This window comes from Alligator mississippiensis, chromosome 2, assembly GCF_030867095.1.
Source record: "Alligator mississippiensis isolate rAllMis1 chromosome 2, rAllMis1, whole genome shotgun sequence".
Taxonomy (NCBI): Eukaryota; Metazoa; Chordata; order Crocodylia; family Alligatoridae; genus Alligator; species Alligator mississippiensis.
Window position 1 is genome coordinate 276,854,278 of NC_081825.1, and position 17,233 is coordinate 276,871,510.

Here is a 17,233-nt window from a genome sequence, read left to right on the forward strand (position 1 = left end):
CATGGTTTCTCTAGGTAGCCTGTTCCAATGCTTGACCATCCTCCTTGTCAGGACGTTCTTCCTAAAAACATCAGGACTGAAGCCAGGACCTGAACTTCTTAAAACTGAAAAGTGCACAGCTCTACCACCCCCATTGTAATTGCTATTAACTTTTAAAAAGATATAATTCTGTGCAACAAGAGCTGATTTCAGTGTTGCAAAAGGCAGCTTACATGTTATGGAGACTTTCAACAAATAGAGCTCATTCTCAATGAAAATAAGAAAATAAACTGATAATTGCTACAGGAAATGAGTTCAAACAGGATGGGGAGCACCTTGCACAGTGTGCAAAAATCTGATCTTTGCATGATTCCTAAGCAAATGGCAGCCTCTGGAAATTATCTGTCTTGCCTGCAGAGGAATGTTCCTGGGGTTACTGCCCTGAAGAGCGATTCCGTGCTTGGGACCTGTAGAACTGACTGTCGCTCTCTCCATGAATGCCCTTGAGTATTCCTTCTGGTTACAACTAGATACAAACTTCAGGTTGAATATGTTTTGCAAACACTGGTAGCACACACAAGCAATATTCTATGGTTCAGATTCCTCTAATAGGGCTTATCAAAAGTTTTGCATCTGTTTTTGATAGAAAATCAGGTTTCTAACAACATAAACATTTTCATAAAACTGTCTTCCTTGTGCTGAAAATCTCTACATTTTTATTAAAAACACCCAACATTTAGTTTTGGGGCAGAACTCCCCAAACAATTTTAATATTATAAAAGCCTTAGTCCAGGGGCGGGCAATTATTTTGAACGGAGGACTGCTTACCCAGTTTTGGCAGGCTGTCAAGGGCCGCATGGGTAGCCCTGCCCCTTGACAAGTGCCCCACTCCCTGGTCCCAGGGCCAGCACCAGTGGGGCCTAGAGCAGGGCGCAGGCTGGCAGGGGTCCGTGGAGCTGGGCTGGGCTGCACCAGTAGGGAGAAGGGGGAGCTGGCCCGGATCCATAGAGTCCCTGCTGGCTGGGACCCCATGCTCCTGCCACCCTGCTCTAGGCCCCACTGGCACTGGCACTGGGACACCGGTACAGGCCCCGTGCTCCCACTGGCTCCCCGCCCGCTCACACCCAGTGCCCCCCAGCCCCGTGGTACAGGCAGGGGTCAGCGCACAGCCCTGACCCCCTGCTCGCTAGCAGGGAAGAAGCTGGTGCTGAGCATGGGGAAAAGCGGCCCCTCACCTGCCCCATGGCTGGTACCCTGTGTTGCAGGTGCTCGCAGCCCACATGGGGCTGTCCGGAGCGGGCACAGGCAGCCCCACGTGGGCTGCAAGCATCTGTAGTGTGGGCAGGGAAGTGCTGCTTCCCCCCTGCCATGCTCTCCTTCCATGCCTGGGGTCCCCCCCGCCACTTACCTGAGCTTTCAGAGCCGGGGCAGCCACATGCTCCCAGCCCAGAAACCTGGGGCTTCCAGCTGGGGGCGGGGCTGGGCGGGCCTGCTGTTGTTGGAGCCCGCCGGGCTTCCCTTGGGTCCTACTGCCCTTGGTTCCTGTTTTTTTGACAGGAACCAAGGGCAGAGAAATATTAATTTTCCTAATTTTTTTAGGGGCCCCGCGGGCCAGACAGAATGGCCTCGCAGGCTACATCTGGCCCGTGGGCCATATTTTGCCCACCCCTGCCTTAGTCTGTCTGTCTGTCTGTAATACTTTATTCGCACTCTGATTGGTTGTCCGAAACAACCAAAGTGCTCCAAGAGCATTCCGGACAGGAGGCAGTGGCCAGAACGCCCCCCCCCCCCCCCTTACAGCCAGCAGGGAGCGGGAGGCGGCAGGGAACAGGGGAGGGAGGGAGGGGAGCAGGAAGGGGAGTGGGTGTTACTGTGGCAGCTCACTGCCATGTGCAAGCTCCCCTCTACACCCTGGTCCTAGGACATGGTTGGGGGGGGCAATGGGTCTGGGCCCAAAGTGGTGGGGGGGAAGGGAGAGGATGGGGGGGAGGAATGGCCCCAGACCTGAAAGGGGGGGCAACGCAGGCTTCTGTCCTTGCCCCCTCCCATCCCCCACCCCCCCATCATGCTTGTTGGGCAATTTGCTAGTGTGGTTCATAAATGTCACTGCTACTGTAGACTAATTACATAGGGGCTGTAAGTTGGATAACTTGTACTTCCATTCTTCTCTTTAAGTTGGCTACCCACAGCCAGAGCATGGCTCCATAGCCCTCCACTCACAAGATTCTTTGTAATGACCAGTCCCATCACTGCAGGTTTATTTATATAAACCTCTGTCTATATTTTATAACCATCTCTAGCCTGCACCATTGTTGACAAAGCAGAGGCAGGCTGTAGTTTTGCAGCTGAACCCAGGTTGCTAGAGACAGTCTAGACATTAGTTTCCCAGTGGAATGAGGACATCCAGCTCTGCATTTGGGTCTCAAGAAAACAATTTGGAACCTAGAATGGGTCAGTTATACAGTCCACAAATAAAGAATTTAGTTATGTATTCTATGGTTTGGGTGACTGGAGGCTGAATCATTCTAAGGGGCAATTATTAGTGACAAGCTTGAACAAAAAAACACCTAGCTCAATACTTTTGAATTCTGGGTTAAATCAGATCAGGATCCAGATCCAGATTTGAACAGTACCAATGGTTCCTACTTCTATACTGGACCAAACAAAAACCTGGATGCATATGCCAGCACTCTGAGCACCTCCACTTTGGGGAAAGTATCCATTACAATCTTAACTTTGTGCTGAGGCTCATCTTGAATTGTCATCAAGACTGAGTACTTGTGCACTGAACCTAATCCTTTAGGCAGGAAAGAAGTCAGGTTATAAAGACTGGTTTTATAACAAAAGCACAGACAAGCTATTGATGGCTGGGGTGTTGCAGGAAGCATTAGGGAAAGGAAACTGGAACCTAACATGGCAGCCATAGACCTACTCATATTTGAGGAGGTGATTTGCTCAAGGCAAATATGCCCAAACTTACCTTTTTATGGCTTTGTAGCAAATGATGACAACTACAATGAGGAACACTAGCGTGGCGCAGCATACTGCAATGATAATAATCAGGCCTGGCCACCAGGTCCCCTCAGGCGGGCAGTAGGTAGACTTTGTAGCTGTAAAAGATAACATGAAATACATATATGAGTTCTCTTAAGTATAAATTTTATAATCAGATATGCTTTATTCTCCTGGAATACAGTATTATTACATTGAGGTCTTAGACATAAACAAAGAAGTTATTTTACATACAGGACCTTGTACTCAATGTGGCTTGAGTACTACATAGTACAGCAGGTCATCGAGTGCTGGCCACGGCGCTTTGTGCCACTCAGTCGTCCACCACCTTGTGCTCAGAGAGAAGGGGGAAGGCACAGATCTGCTGCTAGCCATAATCTCTTTTCTGTGAGTGATTGCCATCTCTTGCAGCAAAGGCTTTCATTTTACAGAGAGGCATCATGCTGATAAGTGTAGGCTTTTAAAAAAATTAGAGAAGGTTTATCTAGGAGAAGTGGCACGACTTCCAGCCAAAGTTAGAGCTGTTATCATCATTATTAACCTTGGATGGAGGGCAGGGTATTGGTTTTAAAAAGAACAGGAGTTCTATTACATTTATTAATTGCTTTTGGAGGACTTGATTTGACAAGCTTTTTAGTTCTACTGCATTTCACTTTGAGACTTTTGCTCAGTGTACACGCGTTGGTGTGTTGCTTATAAAAACATAAACTACAAGAGACATAAAGTTATTGTTAAAGGACTAAATTCTGCCTATAGGCACTACCCAGAGTAAGAAATAACTTGCTCTAGAAATAATATTAAGAGGCGTTTAACTCAGAAGTACTTTTGGAGCTATGAGACACCTAACTACACAGTAGCCTAGTTTACTGTGCAGTAAGCGCACACATCTATACATGCGCGTGCTTACTGCATAGTAAAAACCCTTAATCACACACAAATTTGTTACCAGCAAACTCAATCAAAAGGTTTTATAATTTGGATCTCAACTTTTGGCTCAAAACCACAAGGATACACTTGACTCCATAGATAGAGAGAATAATTTTATTACAGTTCACTCTTTCCAGAATTAGGTAAACAAATAAACAGTGCCATTCACCAATGAATCAAAGGATGTCTCTTCCAAATGATGTTCAATCATTCTGTACATTGGGCCCAGTTTTCCTCAAAGCTCCACCAGTTTAAATTAAGTCTTTGATGTCATGTAGGTGTAAAATAGGTGCAAGTAAGGAATCAGACCAATCATATGTGGATCTGATATTCAGATGGAGATTACAACTGCTTCAATCTACTCTTGCCTGTGTTTGCTTGCTTCCCTCCTCAGACCTGATAAAGAATGTTATGCATTTGGAAGCTTGTCTAACTTCGTTCCAATCATACTTGTCCGATAAAAAAATCTCGCCTTTCACACAGTTTCTGGACCATCATGGTTACAGCATAATGTATAATTAACCACCTTATACAATCATAGAAAATTAGTGTTCAAAGGGACTTCAGGAGGTTATTTAGTCCAACCCCCTGGTCAAAGCAGGACCATACCCAACTAGATCTTTCCAGCCAGGGCCCCCTGCCAGCTCATTGGGTATGTCCAGATGAACATGGCCATGCAGTATGTGGTGCTGCAAACATGTTTGCAGGGCCAGGGTACCAATGCACACATGGCATGGGCATTCCCTGGGGACAAGAACCAGCAGTGCAAGGTGCACTGCTGCTACTTGTCTCCAGGGAAACAAACATTGAGGGCAGATTTGCTCTCAACAGGGTACATTTGTAGACGCATTCTCAGGAAGGCTTCCTGGGCAGCATTTTATTGTGCAATAAGCCTATATCAAATAAATAGCAGGTGTAGACACACCCTCCATCCATCTTTCACCTACCTTCTCAACTGCAGCACAAAGCATAGGATGAAAAGCATTAGAAAACTGAAAATATGTTTTAAAAAGGTACATGGGAAGAGCCAAGTAATTATGGCAAGTCAGCATGACATTACTCCTGGCAAAATATTAGAAGAGCTGATATAGGACTTAATAAATAAAGAGTTAAAAGAGATTAATTGATGCTATTTAACATGTCTCTTAAAAAATAAATCCTGTCAAACCAACTTGATATCACTTTTTGATAAAATTACAAGTTTGGCTGATAAAAGTAACAGTCTCGGTGTAAGAGACTTCATAAGGCATATGACTAGGTCTCAGAAAACATTTTAAGAAACCAGAATGATACAAAATCAACATGGCATACATTAAATGGATTGAAAACTGATTATTTAAAAGATCTAGAGATGTAACCGCAAAAGGTATGTGTTTCCCATAGAGATCTTGTTCTTGCCTTGGAATAATATAATGGTTTTATCAAAGTCCTTGGAGAAAATACAAAATAATTGCTAATAAAGATATTAAATGATAGCAAGATTGACAGTGGTAAATAATGAAGTTGGTGGGTCAATGCTCTATACAGTAAAATCCCTGGTATCTGGCATTCTACTATCCAGAACACTCTACTAACTGGACTTTCCAACTGGCTGGCTGGGCGCGGGGGGAGTGGGGAGCTTACACGCAGTAGCTGCCACCGCCACCTATCACCCTTCAAGGTTGTTGCTCCATGTGCAGCCGCTAGCCCCCACACCCTGCTCCATGTTCAGCTGCCACCACTCTCCCCTCCTCCAGCCTCCCCACTCCACATCTGTCTGGAAACCCATGCTCCTCAGGTAACCAGCATTTTTAGAGATCCAGCACCCCCCATTCCCTGCTCATGCTGGATAACAGGGATTTTACTGTATTACTTAGTAAACGGAATGCAAAAAAAACAATACGGGCTTGAATGTATGGCAGAAGGCAGGCTAGGTATGCATCTTATAGACTGACTAAATCTGAGATGTATACAGCATAAACTTTCATGGGCTCAAGCTCATTTCATCAGATGCTGGGCACAAAAGCTTATGCTATATACAGCTCTGATTTAGTTAGTCTGTAAGGTGCAAATCTACCCTGCCTTCTGCCCGACTTCAGACTAACATGGTTAACTACCTCTCTCTTTCAATGTATGGTTATACATCCATGTTCAGGGATTGTAAATTGTCTTTACAGGATATGGAATTTCATGGGTAGCACTGATTCTAAGAAGACTTCAGAACATGGGCAACTGGTGCCTCCTGACTCTGGGGGGGCCACCAGTGGCTGATCGCCAACCGGGGGAGTGGGGGGTCCCCTAGTGGCCAATCACTGACCCTGGAAGCACTGGCAGCAAAATCAGAAGTGCCACTGGCAAAACTGGAAGTGCCGCTAGCACTTCGGGGGGGGCACACCAGCCGGTGCTCCTCACTCCCCAGCCACCGAAGGCCAATCTTGGGGGGGTGGCACGTGCTTCACCTATGCTTCAGGACCTTGCTGGATAATGAACTGCCAGTACAGTGCTATGGCAAAGAAGGCTAATGTGATCATTTGACCCATAAAAAAGGAAATATATCACCTCTATGATTGGCACTGATGCAACTAGTACTTGAATACTTTTGTCCATTTCTAATCTCCACACTTCAAGAAGGATGTTGAGAAAATAGAAAAGGCTCAAAGAAATGCCATAAGAATGACTAAACAGTTGGAAAACATACCCTTACACCAAAAAACAAAAGGGGATCAATCTATTTAGCTTGTCAAAGACAAGATTAAAGGGACTAACCACGATGTATCAGTGGAAGTATCAATGGAAACTGATAAAAGAGGGCTCCTCCACCCAGCAGGCAATTATAATAAGGTCCAATTACTTAAAGGTAAAGTTTAACAAAATTAGACTAGAAATAAGCTTTATATTTTAACGCTAAGGCTTGGTATAGACAGGCAAAAAGCTTGAGGCTGAATTGATTCAGTCTTTGCAGGTTAATTTAAACTGCACAGATTAAATTGAGACAGAAGTGAACAGACATTCACCTTTCATTCAGGAAATGCAGACACATGCCTCAAGCGTCTTGGGCCAGAAGCCAAGGGGCGCTAGAGAACAGCTCTCTAGCACATAGCCAGCATAGGCTCTGTGTTTGCTTCCTCTTCCTGCTGCCCCCAGGGTCTCTGGGATTTGTGGTCCAAAATTACACCAGCAGGACTCTACAGGGTTGCTCATCATTTCCTCTTCCTGCTTCCAGGTGCTTCTGGGATTTGTAGTCCATAGTCACAGCCAGCAGTATGTTTCAGCGGGGGAAGGGATGCTTAATCCCCCTCCCTGGCCCCAGGCCCCAACTGGGGTTTGTCTGGGGAGATAGTTCCCCGCCCCTGAAAATGGGGCTGCATCCCCAGCCGGGCTAGCCCTGTCCTCCCCCTTGTCAGCCAGCCCTCACTGCCCCAGCTAGGGAGCAGAGGGGCTGGGCCAGCCCTGCTCTCTGGAGCAGACAGCATAGCCCAGCCCAGGGCTATAAAGCATGCTGGGATGCTGGAGGACTGTGATTTAACTTGAACCAGGAAGGGGTCTGGGACAGAAGTTTCATAAACTGGTTTGACCCAAATCAGTTAAGTCTGATACTATATTCAACCAGGTTTATCTTAAACCAGTTTCAGCCATTTTGAAATTGGTTTATGTGCACTGAACTTCTGTTCTGTTACAGGTTTAAACCAATTTCTGATCACTTACACCGGCCAAGTACAACAGGAGAATGACGTCCCGGGATTTGCTTGCTTCTATGGATGCAAGCCAGCATTTTGCTCGCTTTACTAGCCACAGCATCACATTGAAGGCTCATGTTCATCTTGTGGTCAATCATGACCCCCAAGTCCCTTTCATCTGTAGTGCTGACCAGCGTAGCACCGCTAAGCCTATAAGCATGCTGCAGGTTTTCCCTCCCAAGGTGGAGAACCTTGCATTTTTTGGTGTTAAACACCATCAGGTTCTCATCCGCCCATTTCATGAGCCTGTCAAGAGCTAAATGATTGTGGCAGATTCTCCATCACTGGAAATTTTAAAATTAAGCCCAGGTGCTTTTTCTACAAGACTTAAAGCAAGAATTAAATCAAGGACATCCTATAGCCAACAGCCCTTTTTGGCCTTAAATCTACAAAATTATGAAGCACAAACCATTGTTAAATTTATTCTTAACAGGCTGCAATTAGAGCAGCATAAAGCCAAAATAAATGCAATGGATTGATGGAATCATTTCAGATTTATGCTGGATAACTAGATCTCATCTGCTGCAAACAGGCTTATGAAAGCATTTAGATCAAAGAAATTCTGTGAAATATTTCAACACTAGAAAAATCGCTTACAAGTTTTTTCCTCAACCAATTTATCCTAGCAACTCTCACTGCTGCAAGGAAACATTCCCAACCCCAATTACAATTCTAATTTTATACTCTAGTCAGTGAGTATCTGTAGTCATCTACTCTGGCCAAAACATCCATGTACCATAAAATATTAACCCAGCTACTGAATGTTTGTGTGAGTGATCAAACTCAAACTCTTCTTTGACTAATGCAAACTGAAGATTGTGTTAGTGGGAAGTTAGTGGCACAATAGAATCACAGTGAAATCTCAAATTCTGCTTAACAAATCTCAGTATTGACTTTTGACCTTCAGCAATCAAACCTGAAATCTTCCCAACCTGTTAGAACCATAGCCATGCTGTTATGTTGAAGCAGTTTATGGGCATGTATTCTCAGTCAGAGCTAAGGTTATTATGTATATATGTCATGAAAAATTTTATATGCCAAAAATGTCCCTAATAGAATCTAGAAATTATAATGATAAAAGAATATTTGTATAAATTACTTTTGATTATTGCACCTTGTACTGATTAGATTTTGTAAACCTAATGCTCTTGTTTATAGTGATCAGAGTAATACTTTATTCTGTGTTTCAGCCTTTACTGTAGGCTCATGATTTCAGTGAGGAAGCAGGTACTACATTTTAATGGAACTGGAACTTTTAAGGCAGGGATTTTCCATGTAATTCTGTTGCAGAGAAGATTATGGATTTACACGATGCTGCTTTCCAGGACTTCACAACTGTCAACAGTCTATTCATAAGCAAGGATAACAGAGGAGAGCTCTGAGTCAGAACACTGCTTATTCTCTGCCTGTCAGAACTATATTCCAACAGCCATCTCAATAAAACTAAATATGGGTCTGATTCGTAAAACAGATCAGCAGGCATTGACCCTTACACCCACACAGTGTCCCCATGAGAAGTCTCTCAGGACAACCGTTCTGTGTGTACAGATCTGTTTATAGGATCAGACCCAAACAGCTGGCAATTGTGCAGTGACATGACGTACAAGGACTGTAGCTTCTCTCACCTCTTTACAACAAAAACTACTTCATATGTAAGAAAGGGAATAATGCTTTCAAGATAAATCAGAGCTGACTGGCCATTGTTTTTACTCTTGCTTTTATTGTGCTCTTATAGAAATGTTAAGGAAGTTTGCATGGTTTTAGTACTGGGTATTCACTTCAAACCAAATTCCAGTTCTGTACGCAGGCAGAACTTCTATTGGCAGTGTAAGGACAGCTAGGATTGACCACATATTTTTAAGTAGGAAACTTGGAATTTATCTTTGTATACTCTACTTTGTTTTGAAAGCACTCTCACTTTTCAAGGAACTGCATGTTCTCACAGGCGTGATTAGAACAGAAAGTGAATTAGTGACGTGTGTGCAGGATACTTATCTCCAGTTGCCTATAGAAATACATACAGACTTAGATAGTTATAGTATATTGAAGAGCATCAGTCTAATGCTTAGAACAGAGTTTTGGGTTCTGTTCTATTCTTGGCTCTGCTGTTTACTTGCCATATGGCCTTAGTAAACTCACAGAACCTGTCTGTGCCATCTGTAAAGTGGGCATAAATAATACAGTACAACAGCAACTATCTTAACATGATGGACTGAATAAGGTCAGATAACTGAAGTGTTTTGATAACTGGGGGGATTTTAAAATGTGACTGATAAATGTTGGGGTATAAGGCCCTGATTCAAACAACAGGGATATTGGGAAAGGTATACTGAGGTACTGATAACTGTTGAGCTGGATTCTGACACACTCCAACAAAGGGCTGTTCACACTGACACATCTCTTTCAGCTCAATATTGTGAAAGGGGACAATTGTGCAACTGGAGTCATGGTTTGAATCTGGAACCCACCTCTCCCACCCAAGGCACCAGAAGAAGCCTGGGTCTTGATTTTAGCTCAGGCTCCTCAAGCCTCTCTCTTGCATTTGCCTACGGCACAAAGATACTGTGACTGTCTAAAGCTGTGATGATATAACTCTCAAAATCAGAATCTGAAATCTGGGATAATTTAAGGGGGAGGGAAGTCTAAGGTCCTAGTTCAGGCATTTCTCATTGTGAAGGTGAACTGTGTGAATCAATTTGGGTCTTAACAACATGAACCAGAGAAGAGCAAAGTAATGTGTATAGGTACCACAGACCCCAAGCTAATACCCGTTCCTGCTGTTATAGCAGTGATTAATTTATACCCTGTTGAATATCATTAGGATATTAAACTATGGGTGCTCTCTCATCATTTCATTGACTGATGAACGTGCACCTCGCTTTTTGGTTCTGTTACTTATGTAGCACTCCAGCTAATTTACAAAATATTGCCAGGCTGACACAGCTGCTTGGGGAGAATGATTTTGCTTCCCTCAGAAGTGCCCTTGCTTTTTCAAGGCTGAATTACTGTCATTTTTAAACTTTTGATCACATTATCTCAAAGAATTCCATTTATGGAAGGGCAGCCATTTGTGTCCCTCTTGACAGGTGTTCCTAGATGGCTCCATGCATCAATCTCATTCAAAACTTCATAGATGACTTCTTGTGAAGTTTATTTTGAATCAACTGGAAGAGACTTCTACTGACCTTGAGTTCTTTAAACAGAGACACTCAAACACACTATAAACATTCTTCTTTCTTCAAATACTACTATATGGTTAAAAAAGCCATAATCCATCGCTTTGTAAATTTGGTCGGGTTATAATTACACAGTGATAAATGCCATACTGTTCTGTTAGGCTGCTCCCTGATTATTGATAATACTTCCTTTCAGGAGGTTCAAATGTGTTGATATTCTAAAATAAGTTTTAAACTAAAGGAACATCTAAGATTCCTGCACTTGGGTTATAGCTGTGTTTAATGACTGGTCATTTTCAAAAGCATCCCTGTCAAACAGTCATGAACTGGATCTCAACTTATGTGATCCTATTTCTATGTGTGGTGAACTGCCCCAGACAAAGTAGACACACATCATTCAGTATGAGTGCAATCACTGCACGTGTAAAAGCAGATTGCTTGGTTCATCCAAATGTCCTGCTGTGTTTTGATCTGTACATGCAAAAAAATAATCACAAAGCAAGGCTGAAGATGTCAACCACAGTGTTTGTTCTGTACTTTCTAGACACTCCTTCCCGATTGTGCTGTTAGATATGCTGGTTTTATTAAGAAATCATTCAGACATTACTGGGCTGAATTTGGCTCTGGGTAACACAGCACACTCCTAAAAATTCCGTTAATACCTGGAGGATTATTCTGGATATATGTTGGTGGGAGAATGTATACACAGAATTTGTCTTAGAGGTTTCATACCCAGCAAAACTTGTCTGTAATCTGAATCAAGCAGCACATGTCTGCTCCAGACACCACTGAACACAATAGAAATATAGAATCATAGAAAATTAGGGCTGGAAAAGACCTCAGGTGGTCGTCTAGTCCAACCCCTTCAGGACCACTCTCAACTAGATCATTCCAGCCAGGGCTTTGTTGAGTTGGGCCTTAAAAACCTCCAAGGATGGAGATTCCACCACCTCTTTAGGTAACCAATTCCAATGCTTCTCTGCCTTCTTAGTGAGAAAGTTTTTCCTAATATCCAACCTAAACCTCCCTTGCTAGAACTTGAGACTTGCTCCTTGTTCTGTCACCTGTTACCCCTGAGAACAATCTAGTTCCATCCTCTTCGACTGCCCCCCCTTCAGGTAGTTAAAGGCTTCTATCAAATCCTGCCCCCCCCCCATTCCCCACCCGCATCTTCTCTTCTGCAGAATAAATAAGCACAGTTCCCTCAGCCTGCCCTCATAGGTCATGTGCCCCAGCACCCCTAACCATTTTCACTGCCCTCCACTGGACTGTCTCCAACTTGTCCACATCCTTTCTATAGTGGGGGCGCAAAACTAAACACATTACTCCAGATATGGCCTCACCAGTGCTGAACAGAAGCAAATAATTACTTCCCTTGATTTGCTGGCAATGCTCCTACTAATGCAGCACAGTATGCCATTAGCCTTCTTGGCAACAAGGGCACACTGTTGAGTCATACCCAGCTTATTATCCACTTTAACCCTTAGGTCCTTTTCTGCAGAGCTGCTGCTTAGCCAGTTGGTCCCAAGCCTGTACCTGTGCATGGGATTCTTTCATCCTAAGTGCACTTGTCCTTATTGAACCTCATGAGATTTCTTTTGGCCCAATCCTCCAATTTGTCTAGGTCACTCTGAATCTCAGCACTACCCTCCAGTGTATCTACTACAACCCCCAGCTTAGTGTCGTCTGTGAACTACCTTAGGGTAGTTCCATCCCATCTTCCAGATTGTTAATGATCCACAGAACCAGTTATCTTATCATAGAAGGCAATCAGGTTGGTCAGGCATGACTTGCTCTTGGTAAATCCATGCCAACTGTTCCTAATCACCTTCTCCTCCTCCAAGTACTTAGAAATGGATTCTTTAAGGACCTGCTCCATGATTTTTCCAGAGAAAGAGGTGGAGCTGACTGGTCTGTAATTCCCTGGATCCTCCTTCTTCTCTTTCTTAAAGATGGACAATATATTTGCCCTTTTCCAATCGTCCAGCCAAGACCTCCCCTGATTGCCACGAGTTTTCCAGGTAATGGCCAGCGGCTCTGCAATCACATTAGCCAACACCCTTAGATGCACTGCATTCAGCCCCATGGACTTCTATACATCCAGTTCTCCTAAATAGTCCCTAATCTGTTCAGCGGTCAGGCTGCAGTCTCACCAGTGCTGAGTAGAGTGGAAGAATCACCTCCTTGGTTTTGCTGGACATTCATCGATTGATGCATGCCAGAATATTATTTGCCCTACTGGCTACAGCATTGGACTGCCGCTCATATTCATGCTGTGGTCTATCATTACCCCCAGGTCCATTTCATTTGTGCTTCTAGTCAGTTTGGTGCCACCAAGCCTGTAGAACCACTTCTGGCAGTCCTTCCTCTACAGTCCCAGACGTTTCCTCATGGTGGAGGATGCTTTGGAGACTTGCTATATCCTCTTGTCTTGCCTTCTCTCTGAGGAACACCACCAGGAGGCATCACTCACATCACAGGCACTCCCCTGCCTGGCTGACACTGGAAGGAACCTGCAAGATGCATTCTGCACAGCACCAAACCTGGACCTGGGTGGGAGCTTTGATGGTGTGCAATCCTGCCTGGACAGGCACCTCACAGATGGAAGCAAAGGAAGAGCTGGAAGTGGCAGTGGCTCTGGGATTGTGACATCCTCCAGCCATCTCTGGGTCTTCTAATCTGCTGCCTCTCATTTCCTACCTCTTTTTCCAAGCAGGCCTTCCCTAGGAAACTCCTCTGTAGCTGGCTTGGTTGCTGTTCCTTGATTCTGAAGCATTCCCTTTTCCCTGCAAACCGCTTTCCTCTCACCAAGCTTACAGCAAAAGAATATAAGAGAATTGCCAAGCAAAGTCCCTAGCAAACTCCACCTTGCCCTGGATCCTAGTTAAACAAGGGGCTTAAGTCTTAGTCCACCTGCTGAGTTTTAGCTGCTTAAAATAAAACTATGTAGGATAGTCAGTCCTAACTACATATACAAATAAAGAATCTTACCTTACAGGCTCTCCGTCAATCACATTCTCATTGACCTCAGGGGGCATTGTGAGCTGGTCCTATGAAAGCACAGGCAACCCCCGCTTAACGCTGTTTTGCTTAACATTATTTTGCTATAACACTCGTTTTACATTTATACCCGATTCCACTTAGTGCTCAGCGAGTTTCTTTATAATGCTCACAGGCATCGTACAGCTGACAGCAGGGAGCATTTGTCTTGCCATCTTGGTTCGTCAAAAAAATCTGGTTTTGCTTAATGCTATTCCGCTTAACGCTCGGGTTTTAGGGAACCAATTAAGAGTGCTAAGCAGGGGTTGCCTGTAAGGTATTGATGTTTAAGAGACCACAGAAAAGCAGAGATCCTTTTGGTAGGTGTTTGCCATTCAAGTTCTTCTTTTAAAGAAGCTGAATTCAGGTCCATGTCTGAGGGCCTGATTCCCAGTACAAAGTAGCCTTGAAATACATCAGTTAGCTTAGCTGTAAATGAGAATCAGGCCTTGGATGTCTTAATAGTCAAGGGTCAGAGCCTAGGCTTATATAACCTGGCTGATCCCCACCAGCTGGACTAAATCAGCATGGTTAAGGATCCAACCCAAAGTATTTGTCTGGGTGGCAGATGATCACTTGCCCAACTGGAGAATTCAAACGGGGATCTAAATTTAAAACTTCCCTGAGGTTTTGGGTTCTTCAGGTCCAGGTTTCTATTTGGGGCCTATCTAGTCTTTTGTTATAATAGCAGTGTTGTAATATGTATGAGTCAGCATTAGTTCAAGAGTTCTCTGCTTGTTTATTGTCTTTTATTACAAGGGAACATTTACAAATGTGTTTGGATAATCCACGTCATAAGAACATGCTGTATGTACTCAAGGCTGCTCTGACAGACAAAGCCAGCCAACATGGAAAAAAACACACACACCTTCTCACAAAGTGCACTGTGAGGAAATTTGTTGCTTGGACTTCAGTGCAAATATAGATCTTCCATGGTTACGTTTTACAATTGTTTCTGTTGGTAGGAACAAGACCCATGTTTTCCTTTGCGTCTTTGTGTCTAAACAGTCCTTCCAAGAAAGGATTGTACTGTACTTGGCTAAATCAAAAATCAAGAAAGCATTCACTTTCAAACCAAAGCAGGGCAGAGAAGAAAATGTAGCAGGCCTGACCTGCAAAGAGAGACATGCAGCATCCTATCAAATTGAACAGCAAAGGTGACGTTGATAATGACTCAGGTTCCTAAGTTCTAGTCCTTTTCAGACAGACAGGTTACTGGCCTTGGAAATGACTTGCAAATGGCAGTAGTAATGCAAGACAAGGTTCCTTGGGTGAATTTGATATCTTTTATTAGACCAACCCAAATGGTTGGAGAATAGTTATTAACCAAGCTTTTGGGTTCAAAAACCCTTCGTCAGGCTAAGGACGCTGCAGCAGTTGCTGCGTGCTCTTCCTGGATGGAATGAAAAGTAAAGAAGCCAGGGGCTGGGCTGGGCTGGGGAGTCAGTTGCCAGGCAGATTGTAATGTATCAAAAATCCAATGTCTATGTTTAGTCCCTGATCTCTAGTATCCAGGAGGTTGATGAAATGGAGCTCATAGGCTCGTCTCTGGGATGTGTTGTGTAAATTTCCCTTGAGGATCAACGAATGCAACGAATTTATCTTCCTAAGCTCCTGATATTACTGCTTCAACAAAAATGAAAGATTTCAAACATTTCCTTGAAAACACTGGTATCAGTGAGAAAGACTATTTCTATCCTTGGAAATTTTCATGAGCAGGCTGGACAGACACTTGTTTGAAACGGTTTAGTCAGGAGCAATCCTGCCTTAAGCAAGGGAGTGAACTAGATGACCTTGTGAGATCCCTTCCAGCCCTGCCGGCTGCTGTCCAGTGGTGGGGCGATCCCCACTGCCCCATGCTGCATGCGGGGCTCTGTCGTGAGCCCTCCAACCCCCGCTCTCCCATGGCTGTCCCGCCCGCCCCAGCTCTGGCCCTTTAAGAACATTTTTTTTTAACCCCCCTGAACTCACTGGCTCCTGCAGCGGCCTCGGGGCTTCTGGGAGCTTGTGTAGAGCCCCCCGCGTGGCTGGACAGCAGCCAGTGAGTCGGGGCTTTTTTTGTTTTTTGCTTAAAGAGCCAAGAGCTGGAATGGGCAGGGCAGCCATGGGGGGGGGAGGGGTCTGTGGGTTCATGGCAGAGCCCCCCATGCAATGCGGGGCAGCAAGGATGGCCCCCCTGCCTGGCAGCAGCCAGTGACTGCTGGGAGCTGGGCAGGGCAGCCATTGCTGGGGCTGGGATAGCAGGTGAGGGATGCAGCCTGTATGATTTGGAGATTTGGTTGATTCAGCAGCAGCCGAATCTCCAAACCAGATATGGCCAAATCAATTCAGAACAGTGACTGGAATCACCAAATTGAATCACTGTCCCCCAAATCGGCCAAATCCGAATCCGAAGCAAACGCTGGCTGCTTTGCACAGGTCTACTAATTATTCATAACACCACCAGTCTGAGGCAGGTAGCATTATCTTAATTTTACAGGTGGGAAAACTGAGGCACAAATATTTAAATGATGAGTCCAAAGGTATAGAAGGAAATGGTGGCAACCAGGATTTAGGAATATCAAGAGGCAGGATTAGCTCTCAGCTTTGCTCAGTCCTGTGCTAAGGCTACTCTTTTTTTTCAGAAATAGGATCAAAGCAAAAGTAAGCTCTGCACATAAAAAATTTCTGCAAGATCTTGAATTGTAAGAGAATCAGCTCTTCTGAACTGAATGGTACAAGGGGTGAAGAACATACAGAAAGCCACACTTGAGTTAACACACAGGAGCTGATCTGAAGCTCCCAGTACAGAAATATAAACTAAGGTTAAATAGCTCAATAAAAGACAACGTTTACATTAGGCTGGGTCATAACCAGTCAACTTAATCCAAACATCCTGGGATTGGTTTGGGCAATCATAAGTCCTTAATAGTATCACATCATAACCTTGCTCCATCTGAACCCGCTACTGTACTCAAAAAAGTAAAATCCCATCATGCAGAGCAATTGAGGAGCTGTCAGCCCAGGGGAGTCCTTCAAACCAGGGGCCTATACTGGTTACGCTTATCTCTGGTATAGGGATGCCACTGGGAAACCTGAACAACATACAGGTTCTGATGAAATAATAAGCCACCTAAATTTACTCCAACATTTAAACCAAACCAAAGCCAAAAAACCTTTGTGTCAGTTTGCTTTCTTTTTTTGTTAACACATACTTCAAAACACTTCCCACAGATTTGCACTACAACTATATCAGAAATACCATGATGCTGACTTGTTCATGGCACATACTCAACCTAACTGTAAATCAGGGAAGAAGGACAAGTTCACTGGAAAGTCTGTCCTGGTTAATAACTAATTTCTTGATGAATAAATGTCCAGGTAAGGTTTGTTGAACTAAAACTG

The 17,233-nt window shown here is 44.2% G+C and overlaps 1 protein-coding gene across 1 annotated transcript in view; it reads right to left on the reverse strand.

Annotated features, from left to right (window-relative positions):
• Positions 1-17,233, reverse strand: part of PRIMA1 (proline rich membrane anchor 1) — an 88,924-nt gene that overhangs the window by 38,383 nt on the left and 33,308 nt on the right. The window contains exon 4 of the mRNA XM_006274360.4: positions 2,960-3,089. Within this exon, the coding sequence (XP_006274422.1) occupies positions 2,960-3,089 (130 nt within the window). The remainder of the gene's footprint in view (positions 1-2,959; positions 3,090-17,233) is intronic.